At 51.6% G+C, this 14,819-nt stretch overlaps 1 protein-coding gene across 3 annotated transcripts in view; it reads right to left on the bottom strand.

Moving 5' to 3' along the window:
- The window catches only part of LOC119433057 (lactadherin-like), a 150,478-nt gene that overhangs the window by 20,523 nt on the left and 115,136 nt on the right, over nucleotides 1–14,819 (bottom strand). For all 3 annotated transcript variants that reach the window (XM_049658492.1, XM_037700203.2, XM_049658493.1), the window contains 6 exons: nucleotides 11,219–11,511; nucleotides 9,158–9,280; nucleotides 8,220–8,358; nucleotides 5,271–5,431; nucleotides 3,114–3,269; nucleotides 2,848–2,992 (listed from right to left, as the gene is read on the bottom strand). In XM_049658492.1, coding sequence (XP_049514449.1) covers nucleotides 2,848–2,992; nucleotides 3,114–3,269; nucleotides 5,271–5,431; nucleotides 8,220–8,358; nucleotides 9,158–9,280; nucleotides 11,219–11,511 — 1,017 coding nt within the window. The remainder of the gene's footprint in view (nucleotides 1–2,847; nucleotides 2,993–3,113; nucleotides 3,270–5,270; nucleotides 5,432–8,219; nucleotides 8,359–9,157; nucleotides 9,281–11,218; nucleotides 11,512–14,819) is intronic.

Genomic DNA, 14,819 nt, shown 5'->3' with positions numbered 1-14,819 from the left:
GTCGTGGGAGAGTCCTTGGACTTCGGCGTAATGTGGCGTCGAACGGCGATTGTATTGCCGGTTGCGCATGTCCAGTGCTTTCTCGATTGTCGTAGCCTCCGAGAGAAAGTCTTGGACTGTCGTTGGTGGATTCCGCACCAGTCCGGCGAATAGCTCCTGCTTAACTCCCCGCATGAGCAAGCGAACTTTCTTGTCTTCTGGCATAGCGGGGTCGGCGTGCCGGAATAATCGAGTCATTTCTTCAGTGTACATACCAATGCTCTCATTCGGGAGCTGTACACGGTTTTCCAACAAGGCTGCAGCTCTTTCTTTACGGACGACGCTCGTGAAGGTGTCCAGGAATGCGGCTCGGAAGAGGTCCCAAGTCGTTAGTGCACGCTCCCTATTCTCGAGCCAGGTTCTGGCGCCGTCTTCAAGCGAGAAATAAACATGGCGCAACTTGTCGTCGTCGCTCCATTTGTTGAACGTCGCGGTCCTCTCATATGTCTCCAGCCAGGTTTCAGGGTCTTCAGCCGATGATCCACGAAAAGTCGGTGGCTCCCGAGGTTGCTGCAGCAGGATGAGGGACGCGGGTGCTGCCATTCTGGTCGTTGACTTGGCTTTGATTGCAGTGGTCTTTTCGGGAAGAAGTCCGAACTCCGGCACAAGTCCTTGCTGCCTACGGCTAGCTCGCTGGTCCTTGGCGACGTTGGTCTCGTCCTCCGGTTTCGGGCTTGGGTCGCGGCTTTGCGGGGGCGTTCGCTGCATGAACGCACTAGCACCTCCACCAGATGTCACGTAGTAGTGACGCTGAAGTAAACAGTCGTAAAACTGTGTAAGAAGAAACTGATTCCTTATTGGGCGAACCTGTGCCCACAAAAGCAAGTTACACTCAAAGCACAACGAAAGCGGCGAACACAGTCGGCGGTCGTCGAAAATCTGATCAGCGGCGAAACGCGTCGGCTTTTATACCTGAGTCATCGAAGGTTCTAGATTAATCTCTGATGCCCGCGTGTCTTCCAGAAAGTTCTAGACAATTCGCGTCAGTCATGCAATCAGATAACATAAGCGTCGGTAAAAACAGGCAATGGAAAGAAGCATCGATAACGTTCTAGAAACTTCCGATACAGGCGCGGCCTGCGCCGAGCGATAACGTTTAACATTTGTTAGCCGGTGGAAAGCGGCCACCGGTGAAAGATAAACATGTATACGTGTCAATATGAACAAATCTGCTGAGATTTATGCGTGCCACCGGCCGTTGCCACTGTGTCGCGTGTAGGTCATGTGACGCAGCAAGGTGGACAGCTGAAGCAGTTCGTATACTTGCGGTGGAACCGTCCAGCTCTCTCATGGTGTTCAACATGAAGGGTGAGCTGTTGTACCGAGTTGGGGAACGACAGTGTTGCCACTAACTATGGACCGTCTCTTTGCATTTTCCACAGGCCTGACACGTCGGTTTGATTCGCCGCTTTCAAATGTGGTTTTTCATATGGGCATCTATAGTGTGTCTGTGCCTGACAGATTATTACAGCGTTACCTCGCTAAAAATTAAATACATCTCTGAAATAACAATAAGACAATGTTTTTGAGCTAATCAAGACCACTGCCATGACAGAGGGCCTGCACAAGAAGTCTGACCCTAAAGAATCCGCAAGGCCAAGGACCACGGCACCACCCGTCGGAGAGTAGACTCTTCTAGGCCAGGCGCGTCGCCCCCAACGCCACCATGTTAGGGACGCAGATAAAGGACGACTCTCATCGCCTAAAAATTTAATAAAGGATTCCCCATTGTTTATAGTTCCCGCGGTTCGTCAATTATACCGTGAGCCGCTACGCGACTATTGCTATCGTGCCACACTTAGCCCTCGCGATCTCACTCACTAAAGTAATGGAGGCCGTGATAAAGTTTCTCACTACTGATGTGAGTGAACTTCTGTTATTGAGGTGCGTCGTTTCTTTCTTTTTTTTGGAAGGGTGGCGGGGGGGGGGGGGGGGCTGACAAGTGAGCCATGGTGCGTTACTAAATTTTGTTCTGTTTTTGTTATAGTACGTCAATCGTAAGAGTGCCTACCGAGTGCCTCTATTGTAGCGTTGTTGTGATGAACCCCGCTGCTGTCGCTGCACAGGGTGGCTTGGCCTGTCACGCACTTGTGCGTTTAGCCATGTCCCCCAAGATATGTACGCAAAATAAAAAAGATCCGAGGACACCTAAGCACTTCTTATGAGTTGTGAATGCGAAAGCAATATAATGTCCAATTTCATCCGCTCTGCTCCGTCGAGGCGCGCTCGTGACGTGGCGTCGCAGTCACTGGGAACTTACGCGTCGTTTCGCTGCTGCAGACGAAAGACGCCGGCTTTCTCGCTCAATGGGCCATTTGACGCTTTCGCATCAAAAATTGTCCTAAACAAACTCAACAACAACAAACTTCAAGGGGCACTTAGTTATCACTACGTGGATGAATGCGAAAGCATTGCGGCCACGTCAGCAGAAGCGCTGAGACGTCCGATGGCGCCACTGGCGGAGTCACGTGACTCGAGCGGCCATGTCAACAGAAGCGCCACGACGTCACGTGACCAACGGTGTTCATCACAAGGTGCGCACAACGCAAGGTCGTGGTTTAGACTCTTAACAAATGTCATGGGTTCGAGTGCCGTAATTTGGGTTCGAGTGCCGTGGGTTCGAGTACCACCAAAGGTCGAGAGATCGTAGCCATTTTGGACCAACGTGTGGTCACGCCAACGCCGGATTTCCCGCCTCATAAGCCATATAATACTTTCGCATTAACAGCAGCAGCTCAGAACCCCCAGCCTAACTCGCATCACAGGCCACTGCTTGTAAACACAAAGGAATTCGAACAGCGGTCTCACCCCTGTGCGGGCACCCGATGACGGCGGCCCTGAGCGCGATCCTCCTTTTCCACGAGGTGGGCTGGAAGCGAACGAAACGCGCCACGAACGGCTGGTTCAGGTAGTGACGTCGCTCGGTGTCGCGGTCCATGTTGCCTCCGAACACCTGCAACGGTGCACACGAGACGCCATGCTCATGAGCACGCCGCGCGGGGGGTGGGGGTGGCGTTGTTACAACGCACTACAACACAGCACAGAGTGTGGCAGAGAAGAGAAGGCGGACCGGCCTTGGGATCCAGGTGGTTGTCGTCCTTGTAGTGATGCCACCGGAGGCTGTCGTTGGAGTAGGAGAGCAGGTACGCCGTGGTCCAGTGCTTGCGCCGGGCATCGCCGCGGCCCTTGGTGGCCACGCCGGTCACTCGGGTCGCTGGCCCCAGGTCCACCTTAAATCAAGAGTCACGGATCATCAGCGATATCAAGTTTAATTAAGTTCTGGTGTTTTTACGTGCCAAAAACCACGATATATGATTAGGCACGCCATAGTGAGGGACTCCCGATTAATTTTGACGCTCCTGCGGTTCTTTACCGTGCACCCAATGCACGGTATACATGAACGTTTTTGCATTCCGCTCTCACCGAATTGCGGCCGCCGCGGCAGGTATCGAACCTGCGACCTCGAGCTCAGAAGCGCAACGCCGTAGACACTGGGCTACTTCGGCGAGTAATCAGATGTATCAGCTGCTCGCCGAGGTATACTGTCCCTAGCCAACCGACACGGATCGACACATTAGCGAGGTGACATTTACAGTAGATGTCATTGTTAAGACGAACGGCATATGATATTCCGAGAACGATTACTTAGGAAAATGTGAATGGAAACATCACTTGCGTGTAAATGCTTCCGGTGTTTCAGAAACTGTTGTGTGGAAAATTCTCACTCCAAAGCAATGAACAGTGACAGGCAATGACTCGCAATGTAAACAAGGAGTTCCCTTTCACATTGGTCACTCCTCAGGAGACTTACCTTGCGTAAGTGTCGAGTATGCGGAGTATCTCAGAGTCACCTCTTTTATATTGTCACCTTAGAACATCTCCCCTCCCTCCCTCCCTCCCTCCCTCCCTCCCTCCCTCCCTCCCTCCCTCCCTCCCTCTTTACCAAGCATGCGAACCTTGCATTTTAGTTTATTGCATGTAATGAGCATACTCCAACCCCGGCGCAGACATATACACTTTTTCAGTTACAAACAGGAAGGCTTGTTTTACATATAAGTTCTTCGGTGTGGCACATCAGTCCTAGGATAGCCTGTAGCCTACTGTGCTTACATTTCTAAGCGTTGAGTTTGGACCTTGTTGGTATAGGACACAATTTTCCAGCGTTTGAACAGATTGTTCGGAAACAACGGACAGCAGAGGAGACAGGCGCTTTGTATAGTTCTCCACTGCGGTTAGCTGTTTTCGAAGTTACTGCGCAAAAAGCTAGAAAAATTACACTTGTTCTTTTCATTGGCGGTCCCAAAGCAGCACTTATACCATAGACCACAAATCATAAGCATAATCGTCATGATCAATGTCGAAAGTTTATACGACAACACGAGCGTATAGCTCTTGCCCTCACCGTCTCGCCCTCTGTACCATGTATTGCGCTATTTTATCGTTGACAATGCTACACCGACTGGCCTGCATCAGGTGATCGACGCCTGCTGTGTATGTGTTCTGGAACGCGGGCGATCGGACTTGAGAATTTAAGAAAGGCTGGGCTGAAGCCAGACGTATGCACTTCTTGCACGATGCTTTTAGCTTTTGTTTAATTTTCTGTCATTTTTTATGCCTAGCGGCAAATCCTCCCAAACAAGAAGAAAAAAAAACAAGGACACCTAATCACTTCTTCTGAGTTGTGAATGATGCGAAATCATTAATGTCCAATTGAACGCCGCTGAGCGGTGCTTTGAATTATGAACTCCTCGCGGGTAAGTGAGCGCGTTTTGATTTGGCCTTACCTAGGGAGCCTACATATGCAAGCGTGTAGGCTCCCCAGCCTTACCGCGGCGCAGTTAGATCGCAGGCGAGAGCGTGCGCGGACAAGGAACGCGAGGATAACTGAGGCTCCCGAGAGTGAAAGCGAGAATGACGTGGCGTCGCGGCTATTCCCTCTCCCCTCATGTAACACCTGGCGCGCTATCGCCTCAGCAGGTGTCCCCTTTCGCCTGCTCTGCTCCGTCGAGGCGCGCTCGTGACGTGGCGTCGCAGCCAATCGGAATTAAGGTGCCGCTTCGCTGTTACAGACGACAGACGCGAGGATTTTTCCGCTCAATGGGCCATTTGACGTTCGCCTCAAAAACAAAACGGTCTGCGCTTCTACACTTCCGAATAGTTATCACCATCATCGACGACAGCAATTATAACAACAACAATTACAACAACAATGCCAATAGCATGTGGCGTACCTGAAGCCACTGGTTGCCGTTGTTCCTGAGCGCGCACCAACCGCCCCTGGCGAAGAGCTGCGCCTCGTCCGGGCTGCACGATCCCTGTTGCGGGTGCCAGGGACGCCAGCTGGACGCCGTCAGTCGCGCCACGGGCGGAACCGAGATGACCTCGTTGCACTCTGGGCGCGATATATCAGGAGAAAGCTCAAGCGCGTCGGCAACACGTGTTGGAAAAAGGCACCCTTCCACACGCTTTACGTTTGCAGAACAAATGATTCGAGAAACACTTCAAACACTGTTACACGAACTTCATACTCAGGGAATCAATTTATAAATAACCGGGAATTGTACAATTTTGTCGCGAGAGAACGCTGCTTCTGATGTGCGCGAAAACTTTACTCCTCACATGATACTGTATCATATATTTTGAGTTCGTTATCGCAACTGTACAAAGGTACGCCATTTTCTTGCCTGCTATAAATGCATGTACGTATGTTTTGTTATCGTAGACGTGGTGTACGAAAATATTGTGAACTCCACGTCATCGCTGTCTGCCATGTAAAACGGGGGCTCAAAGCTTTCTAATTGAATAGATAAAATATTGTTTTTTTTTTCATTGCGAAAGAAATTATACGAAGCTCGAGACGCATCTGCGCCGCCAACTTTGGCGTTGTCGTGCTGTCGCGGCATTGACGCGCACGCGCAGCCCGCGCGCGTCTTAGGTCAGACAGTTTTCCAGAGACGCGCAGTAGTGTTTGGCTGCAAACTCGATGAAGGCAAGTTCACGTGTCGTCAGGCTGCGCTCAGTCGGCTCCGCCGGGGCCAGAGCAGCTAGCTTTCTCGCTTCCGCTGTTGGCATCGAGCGCTGTGCGTACGTACGTTAGCTTTCCTGCTGAGCTACTGTGTGCATATTACACCGTGGTGCATACACTGATCTGAGCAGGACGGACAATAAATGTCAAGCTAATCCTTTCTTTGTAGCGCTGACGAAGGCCAATGGTTTCGATGCGTAAGCATTCTTTGGCGAGTAACCCCAGCAAAATCTGTGTGCCTTGTATGCCTTGTATCTGCACAAATGCCTTGTATCTGCACAAAAATGCGTAATTTGCGAAGTTGCGGCATTAAATCGTTATAATAGTGCAAATGTAGATGATTGATAGCTTTATAATGGATTAGGAACAATTGAAACACCCCCCCCCCCAAAAAAAAAAAAAAAAAAAAAAATTTCTCGTCAGGCCGTTTGGAAAGCTTGCTTTCCCGCATAACGGGTGTGTGTGCAGAAAAGCCTGCTGTGGGGTTGCTGAGTATAAAAATAACTGATTGGTAATAATAATAATAATAATAATAATAATAATAATAATAATAATAATAATAATAATAATAATAATAATAATAATAATAATCATAATAAATTATTTGTGTCGATAAAAGAAACATGGGACGTCGCCGTCGGCGCGTCAAGGTCACAATAAAAAAATTTTGTCGCAGTTTCACCCGAAAGGCGAAACATCAATTGAAATAGCAAATTAGTAGAGAGCTATACGGAGTAAGGATAGTAGTTTTATCAGCTGTATAAACGTGGACATGCAGCAGCACCAGCAACATGCTGAACCTTTGTCGACGCCGTCAGCGTTTTGCCCGCGTTCGCACCGAACGCGCGTGGCGTTGGTGACTGTTGCTGGTGCCTCTGGGGGCGGCTCGGAGGTTTTCGACGAGATCAGAATGGGACACTCGTCGAGCAGCGTCGGAAATCTTACCCACCTTCTCTCCTCGCAACGTTCTTATATAAATACGCATTTGGTGCCACAGCTATAAACGTTGCCTCCCCTCCCTCCCGTCCCTCCACAGCCTTTCGCGTGACAGAAGAAGTCGCGTTTGCTCTCTGTATATGGTGATTGTAACGGAGGAAAGAGACGCTTAATTTTGCAGCCCTTCAGGGAGCACGGCGCAAAAGGCGCGTTTGCTCTCCGACGTGCGTTCGCTCCCCGTGAAAGCGCGCGTCCCTCGCGTCCTTTCACTCGCACATACACCGTCCGGAGCGCGGCGACGATTTCATCGCCGTTGACGTCATACGGAATCTCACGGCGACGGCGACGGCGACGACGATGGAGTGTCCATATAATTGCTATCGCAATAAAAAAGGAACAAAGGGAAAATAAAATTTTAAAAAAAGGGGGCAAAGACAGCTCTGCTGAAACCGGTTGCGACTGCGTTCCGGCTCAGTCGATACGATCGCTTTGAAGGGGCCATGCAACTTCCTGGCAACTCATCTCCACCACGTTGAGCACACGTATTTCATTTCTGTGAGCTAGGAAAGGCTAGTAAGCAAAACCGAAGTAACAGCCGAGCCAATGAATGCTTACGTCTTAGTAGACGATTTTCAGAATTTCTGTAGCATTGCTCCTTCGGTCTCGTCTCGCGCACTATGGAGATGCGACGCCTGCAACGCCATTGGCGGTGTTCTTCATCACGCCAGCTTTCCGAGACGGCTTCAGCTCGACGCCAAACCTAGTTATCGGCCATAAGTGCTTTGGCGGGAGCTACTTAGTATGGTATATGATTGCAAGGTGCATGGTTGCCCATTTTATTCCTGCGCCGGTAGCCCAGTGAAAACTAGTCTGCGCGCACGTGCTCTCGTGAACACGGGGTTTCCACACGCACGTGCTCTCCTGCTGAGATGACACACGCAGAGAAACTGACACGAAAGGTCCGTGTTCGTCTCGTTGTTTTCGCGTCAGTTTCCCTGTGTTAGCCATCTCAGAAGCTCGCAACCGCACACCTTACAACCTTGCCATCGCTTTCAATGCTTGAACTTCGGGCGAAACTGTCAAAAAAGTTATTTTGCGAGCCTTGCCCTTCGTCAGGTACCGTTTGAATATGTCGCGTCCGACGTCACGAACTTCATTACGTATATGGCTATGGCGGTATGCATTCCACGCTGGGGCCGTGGCCTATGTATGGACGTACCCTGGCATCCGAGTGGTTCGAAGCGCAGGCTGGGCCGGCCGTGCCAGCGGAGCACGTGCAGACGAAGGAAGCGGGCGTGCACCGGAGGATCAAGGTAGCTGAGCTTCAGGCTGTGAGAGTCGGTGTTGCCCAGGAACGCCTGCACAGAGAGCAAAGAGGACAATCACGTACAAGATCGGGGAAGTCGATGTTGGCACAATACACGAGTTATCCGAAAAAAAAAAGAATTAGCACGACGCCCATGGCTAAAGCACAGAAACAGAAATTTGTAGCCAGGAGACGGGAAGAGATAACGATTAGACGGGGAGAGAGAACTGCAATAGCATGGCGAGCGGTGCCAGGAAATCATCTTGAAGAGCAGCACGACAGCAACGAGGTACGGAAGAAGGAAAGGAAGAGAGGGAAAGGCGTTCAGCTGCATGAAGTTGCTTCTTGTGCGTTTTCTTTTGCTTCTACGCTCTTCAATATCCCAACTAGCACAACTCGTCATCCTATGAGAGTTTTTTTTTTTCTTCAACGAGTTCTGCTACTTGCCCAGCTCAGCACTGTATGTCGTTACTTTCTTTTATTTGTGCCTCTCGTTTTGTTGCGCTGCTCTGTTAGATGGCTTCAGACCTGGCGAAGGATCGGGCTCCAGGGTCACGTGGATAACATTCAGACAAACGTAGAGGCACGGTCATCACATGGACTCTACAGTTGCTGAACGCACACACTAGCGACAGGGCTGTTGTTTAAAGACCAGGCCTGTCTTATGAGACAAGTAGGAAGAAGACCTCCTCCACAGGACAGACTTCAGCGTTTTAAAGGTGGCCTTTGTTCGGCCGTCTAAGAAAGGCGTCCACCAGAACTTCGTCTTTGCTGGAGACGCACCGTTTATAGGGATATCACGTAAAAGCAAACTTTCTTCCTTTATCCAAATGTGAGAAACGCTGCCTCACCTTTTTGTTCCCGTGGGCGTCGAGGCAGTGCTTCCAGTGGTAGGCGTCCATGCTGTAGGACACGGCGAACGACGATACCCACTCACGACCGTCGCCGCGGCCCTGGGTCAGCAGGCCCGTGATCTGCAATGGCGCACATGTGGTTGTAGCTCACAAACGCGCCCGGTCAATGGAACTTTTAGACCAGCGGAGTAACCTCTATCGAACGTGAGTAGTCCTCAGCACGCCTTACTAGAAATGTAATGGGAAAATGCGTTTGTGTTTCTCGTAAAGTGCACGCGTGGGCGAGCTCGTACGTTTCTGGAAAGGCGACAGCGCAAATTAAGAGCGAGGCCCCAACACTGCCGCGTAGCTCTTCCTCAACCAGTTCTTTTATTTCTTTATTTCGACGCTGTCGCGCTTTCCAAAGTCCCTCATACGTCACAAAGTTCAACAGAAACAGAGAACGGAAATCTGAATCACTACTGCATTCACTTTAATATAACGCTACCACAAGTATGACCCGCTTAAGAAGTCTCCTCCTCCTCCTCCTCCTCCTCCTCCTCCCCCCACCCAGAACAATACAGTAAAAAGTCACAGGCCTGCGCGGCACACGCAGCATAGTCACATCGTGAGCAGGAGGAGCGGCTCCATAGGAGCTCCATTTTCGGCAGCACGCTCTAGAAGGTCCTCGCGGCGAAGTACCGGTGCGTCGTTATCCCGAGAACGAATTGAACTGTCGTTGTGCATATTGATGTTGCTGTTCCCGTCGCCGCTCATCATGTGCACGCTGCTCTTCGGGAGACCCAACTATGCGTGGCCGTTCCATAGCGCTATCACAGCACAAAAAGGTCGCAGTCTCGTCCGAAAGGCGAAGCATCAATTGCGATAGCAAAAGGAGTAAGGATAGTAGATTTATCGGCTGCGCAAACTTGGGCACATTCGCTTACTAACTGAATTAACAAGCATGCTGTCAGCGCGCTCAAGCAAACATGAATAGATCACACTAGATGACCGCAGACAACCACTGTCAAAACGCTGGCGTGAGCAAGCGCTGCTTCAGCAGAGACCGAAGGTTCGTGCGGTCTATCGCTTTAACGGAAACTGAGCGGCGAAAGCCCAGCGCATACAAAGGTAAGAGCCGTGTGGAGATCGCTTTCATGATACGGTGCGCGCGATAGCCCTCAGCCGCGCAAAGTACAAGCACGCGGTTGCTGGCAGAATAGAAGCCGCGCCCCCACCCTCCCACGCTGCCTTCCTGCTTTCCTCCTTTCGCGTGGGAGATTGAGTCGCCAGTTCTCCTTGCGCCCGGTCGCAAGATACGCAATTGGTGCCGCAGCTAAACGTCGCCTCCGCTCCCTCCCTCCCATCCCCCCACGGCCTTTCGCACGACGGAACACGTCGCGTTTGCTCTCCGCCGTGCGTTCGCTCTCCGTGAAAGCGCGCGTCCTTCGCGCGCTTTCACTCGCACGTACAGCATTTCGTGTTGAAAATTTTCGTGTCGGCGTAAGCAAAAGACGCCTGGCTAAAAATTGAAGTCAAAGCGCATATCTCTTTTGAAGTCAGGCATACAACATGCAGCTCAGCACCATCAGCCCAAATATTATATATGTGTTCGTCAAAGTGCATCAATTTGCTGATCAAGAAAATATTGCTGATCGCACTCGCACAGGCCTCTTCCATCGCAGTCCATGATGACAGTGAAAGCCGCGGTGCTCGTACCAAGCTGAATGCAGGCCTTACCACAAAATCGCAGCGCACAAAAAAAGGACAAGCGTAGACTGAGACATCCCTCTTTCGACCGTTATTGATAACTGGTACTGCAGTTGGGATCACGAACTAAGTACAGTGGGACCTCATTGATACGATTCTGCGTGATACGTTTTTAGGGATGATACGTTTTTCTTTTTCCCCGATAATACGATTTGGTTGGATAATACGTTCGATGATACGATTTGCGAATTATACGTTTTGTTTTCCGGTTCCCGTGAAGATCGTATCCACGAGATTCCAACTATATCACCACCCATGTACTCGTGACACCACCCATGCCTTCATTGGGCGAGAAAGCGATTGCGTCACCTTCGCGTCGGCGCCCAGGTCCACCTGTATCCACTCGGTGTCGGCATCCTTAGCGGGGCACCAGGCTCCGCGCGAGGCCAGCTCGAGCACGCGGGCGTAGCGCAGCTGGCACTCTGGCTGGTGCGTCGAGCTGGCGCTCAGCTGCCACTCCTGGAGGCGGCCCGCCAGGAGTCCCAGCGGACCCGGCTGACGGCAGTGGTCATCGGACGCGCGGGTCTGGTGATGGTGGACCACCAGAGGAATGGTCGACGACGGCGATGACGATGACGCGTTGGCACCCCACCACCGGGGCCCTGCGTTCATATACGGTTGATACCATATTTTGAGGCAACAACAAGAACAACATACCGTGACTCATACAATGAACCTTCTCATACATGGCGGGCAACGCTATACCAAGGCTAGACAAACTTTTCTCACTGTTCGCATTCACGACCAAAAGTGTAGTGCGTCACAAGAATAAATCTATATGTATTACGCCATGTGATTCGACGTAACATTAGGTCTCACATCTTTAGCTCTCAAGATATTACGTACTTGCTGGATGGAAGGCGTCGCAGATATGAAACAGTTTAACCCCCCCCCCCCCCCCCCCCCCCATCAACCGGAGCGACATATCTCTGCGACCAGTGGCGAAGCCGTACCACTCGCGCTCGCGACAAAAAAAAAAAAAAAAAAAAAAAAGAACAAGGGGCGTAGCATACTAAAAGCGCAAAAGTGCACAAATAATACGTTATTCCACGTAACCTTCTTCCACAAGTTGCAGTTCCACAAGCAAGCGGAAACTCGCTGTCACAACGCTGGAGTAGATCAGCGCAGCAGCAGCGAGCGAATCGAGAGCTTCGTGCCGGCGCTCGCATCAACACGATCTCACCAGCGAAAACATGGGAGGGCGGACTCTGCCCCCGCTGCAGATGGCTTTCAAGATACAGCCGCGCGAGCTAGCGCGAGCGGCGCAGAAGGCGCCCACCCCCTCCCCCGGGAGCCTTCCGGCCCGGCGGGAGCGCGCGGCCGCAATGAAGCCTGGCCCCTCCAACTTCCTGTCCTCCCTGCGGAGCGTTGTGCGCGACTGGAAAACTGCGCACTTCCTTCCCGCTTCCCGCCCCTGTGTGCGAGAACCGCGCTTGCCGGCTCACCGTCGCATGCTTTCACTTGCACATACAGCGTACGGCACGCGGCGACGATTTTATTGCCCGTGGACTTTATACGGAACTTCCTGGCGACGGCGATGACGACTACAGAAATTCGCCTCAAGTGTTCATATAATTGCTATCGTAATAATAGGCTGCTGCTGCTGATGATGATGATAGACGGTCTGAACTCTCCACACCCTGACAATTCCCTACGGATGTTTGTACTTCACAGCGACACCTTATAACGCTACAACGCCCGTTCGGACGGCGCTGAGTTCTTGTTTGTTGTTCCCGTGCATCCTCGCTCTGCTGTTTTGAGCGAGCTTGCTTCGAGCGAGCTTCACGATGCACCAACCGCCGGACACCTCGGCGTATCATGCACGTATGATCGCATCCGTAAGCGCTTCTTTTGTCCTGGTCTCTACCGCTCTGTGCGACAGTACGCTGCAGCTTGTGACCTCTGCCAGAGACGCAAGACTCCTGACCTACTGCCTGCTGGCAGCCTTCAGCCCCTTGACATCCCTGATCAATTATTTTTCCGGATGGGACTCGATCTTCTAGGGCCTTTCCTCATGTCAACTACTGGCAATAGATGGGTTGCGGTCGCCACTGACTACGCAACGGGTTACGCCGTGACACGATCACTTCCCGCCAGCTGTGCTACTGATGTAGTCGATTTCATCCTTCACGATGTAATCATGAGCCATGGTGCTCCTCGTCAGGTAATCACAGACCGCGGCCGCTGCTTCCTGTCTGAAGTAGTCGACGACATTCTTCGTTCCTGCACGACGAATCGTACGTTCACCACAGCGTACCATCCACAGACAAACGGCCTCACCGAACGCCTCAACTGTAACCTCACAGATATGCTCGCAATGTACGTGTCTGAGGAACACCGGGACTGGAACTTCAACCTGCTTTTTGTGACCTTCGCCTACAGCTTTTCCCGTCACGACACAGCTGGCCACTCGCCTTTCTATCTGTTTGGCTACGAACCACCATTGCCCATGGACACCATACTGAATCCTCAAAGAGACGCATCCACTGCCTAGGCTCGTGATGCTCTTGCCCGTGCCCTCTCCCCTCACGCAACACCTTGCGCGCTACTGCGGCAGCAGGTGTTCGTTCCCTTTCGCCCGCTCTGATTCGTCGAGGCGGGCTCGTGACGTGGCATCGCAGCCAATGAGAACTCTGTCGAGGCACTCTCGTGACGTGGCATCGCAGCCAATTGGGAATTTATGTGCAGTTTCACTACTAGGGACGCCGGTGGTTTCGCTCAATGAGCTATTTGACGCATTCCCATAAAAAAAAAGTTAGAAGGAAGTATCAACAAGCGATATACACACACAAACACAAGCACACAAAAAGTGTCTCCACGGCCACCAGAACCGAAAGCTCAGTCCAGTACCCATAGGATGGTCATCCATCCCACAGGAGTGAAAGAGCCCACACAAGTCTTTGCCTGTATAATATTTTGTTTGTTTGGTTCTCCCAGATAAATGGCCCGAACACATCTTGGACACCACTACTAGCCACTGCTATTAGCCCAGTCCAACAGAACAATAACACAGTCTACTGCTCCCCGCATCGGTCACAGCATCCCGCAAGCTAGCAGCACGCTCCCAGTTATCAATGATGCATGCAAGGCAGCGCGCATTCGGGAGCCGCCGAAAGTCTCGTCGAAGCCGTGCGAGTAAAGGCCACGAGCGAAGGCCACGACGACGAGCCAACCCACTCCACCCATGGCGTCATCCCAGAGGATGGGCACCACTGTTGCTGCTGCTTTGCCGTGCGTTTCGTGAAGGGCTGCCGGAAAGGGCGTCAACGTTGCACGGGCGCATAAAAACTGGCTCCCGACGTGGAAAATGCGAGATGGGGGCGCGCCATCAAGCTTTAATGTCCAATTAGCCTCGCGCGCCGAGCCAAGCCAAGTAGAGCCAAGCCTGCAGCGTGGCGTCAGAGGGCGCTCGCGTATTAGGCCGTTGCCACCCTCCTCAGCACCGAAGAAAGCTTGCGAGCCACCGTTGCTCGCTGTTGGGCTGTCTCGCTTCGTGCGTGTTCTGGTTCCTGGACCCATCTTTTGATTCTTGATACCTTCTTTAATTTCAGTGGCTCCGTCCCTGTCTTTTGCTCTTGTGTGCTATTTAGTTTCTCTTATCTTCAAGCTCGTTTGAGAGCAACAGCAGAGCACGCGAAATGCGACTTGACCAAACACTGCTGTGCATGTACGCGCGCTTATATATAGCGGTGTATGCATAGGCGGTATATAATTTTGTGGTAATAACGCGAACCCGCACGCTACTGTGACATAGCCTGCATGCAGCGCGCTCCTTAAATAATTATCTGTGTGTATGTATAAAAACAAGAAAACAAAACAAAACTGCGGCAACAGTCTAAGCTGAACATACCCTAGCAAGCAAACATGCACGAAGAAAGACATATAAAGCAGGAGGAGGTTGTAAGTTAAA

The sequence above is a fragment of the Dermacentor silvarum genome, chromosome 11 (genome assembly GCF_013339745.2).
Source record: "Dermacentor silvarum isolate Dsil-2018 chromosome 11, BIME_Dsil_1.4, whole genome shotgun sequence".
Classification (NCBI taxonomy): domain Eukaryota; kingdom Metazoa; phylum Arthropoda; class Arachnida; order Ixodida; family Ixodidae; genus Dermacentor; species Dermacentor silvarum.
Note: the sequence above shows the minus strand (reverse complement) of the source record. Positions and strands in the feature narration are given on the sequence as shown.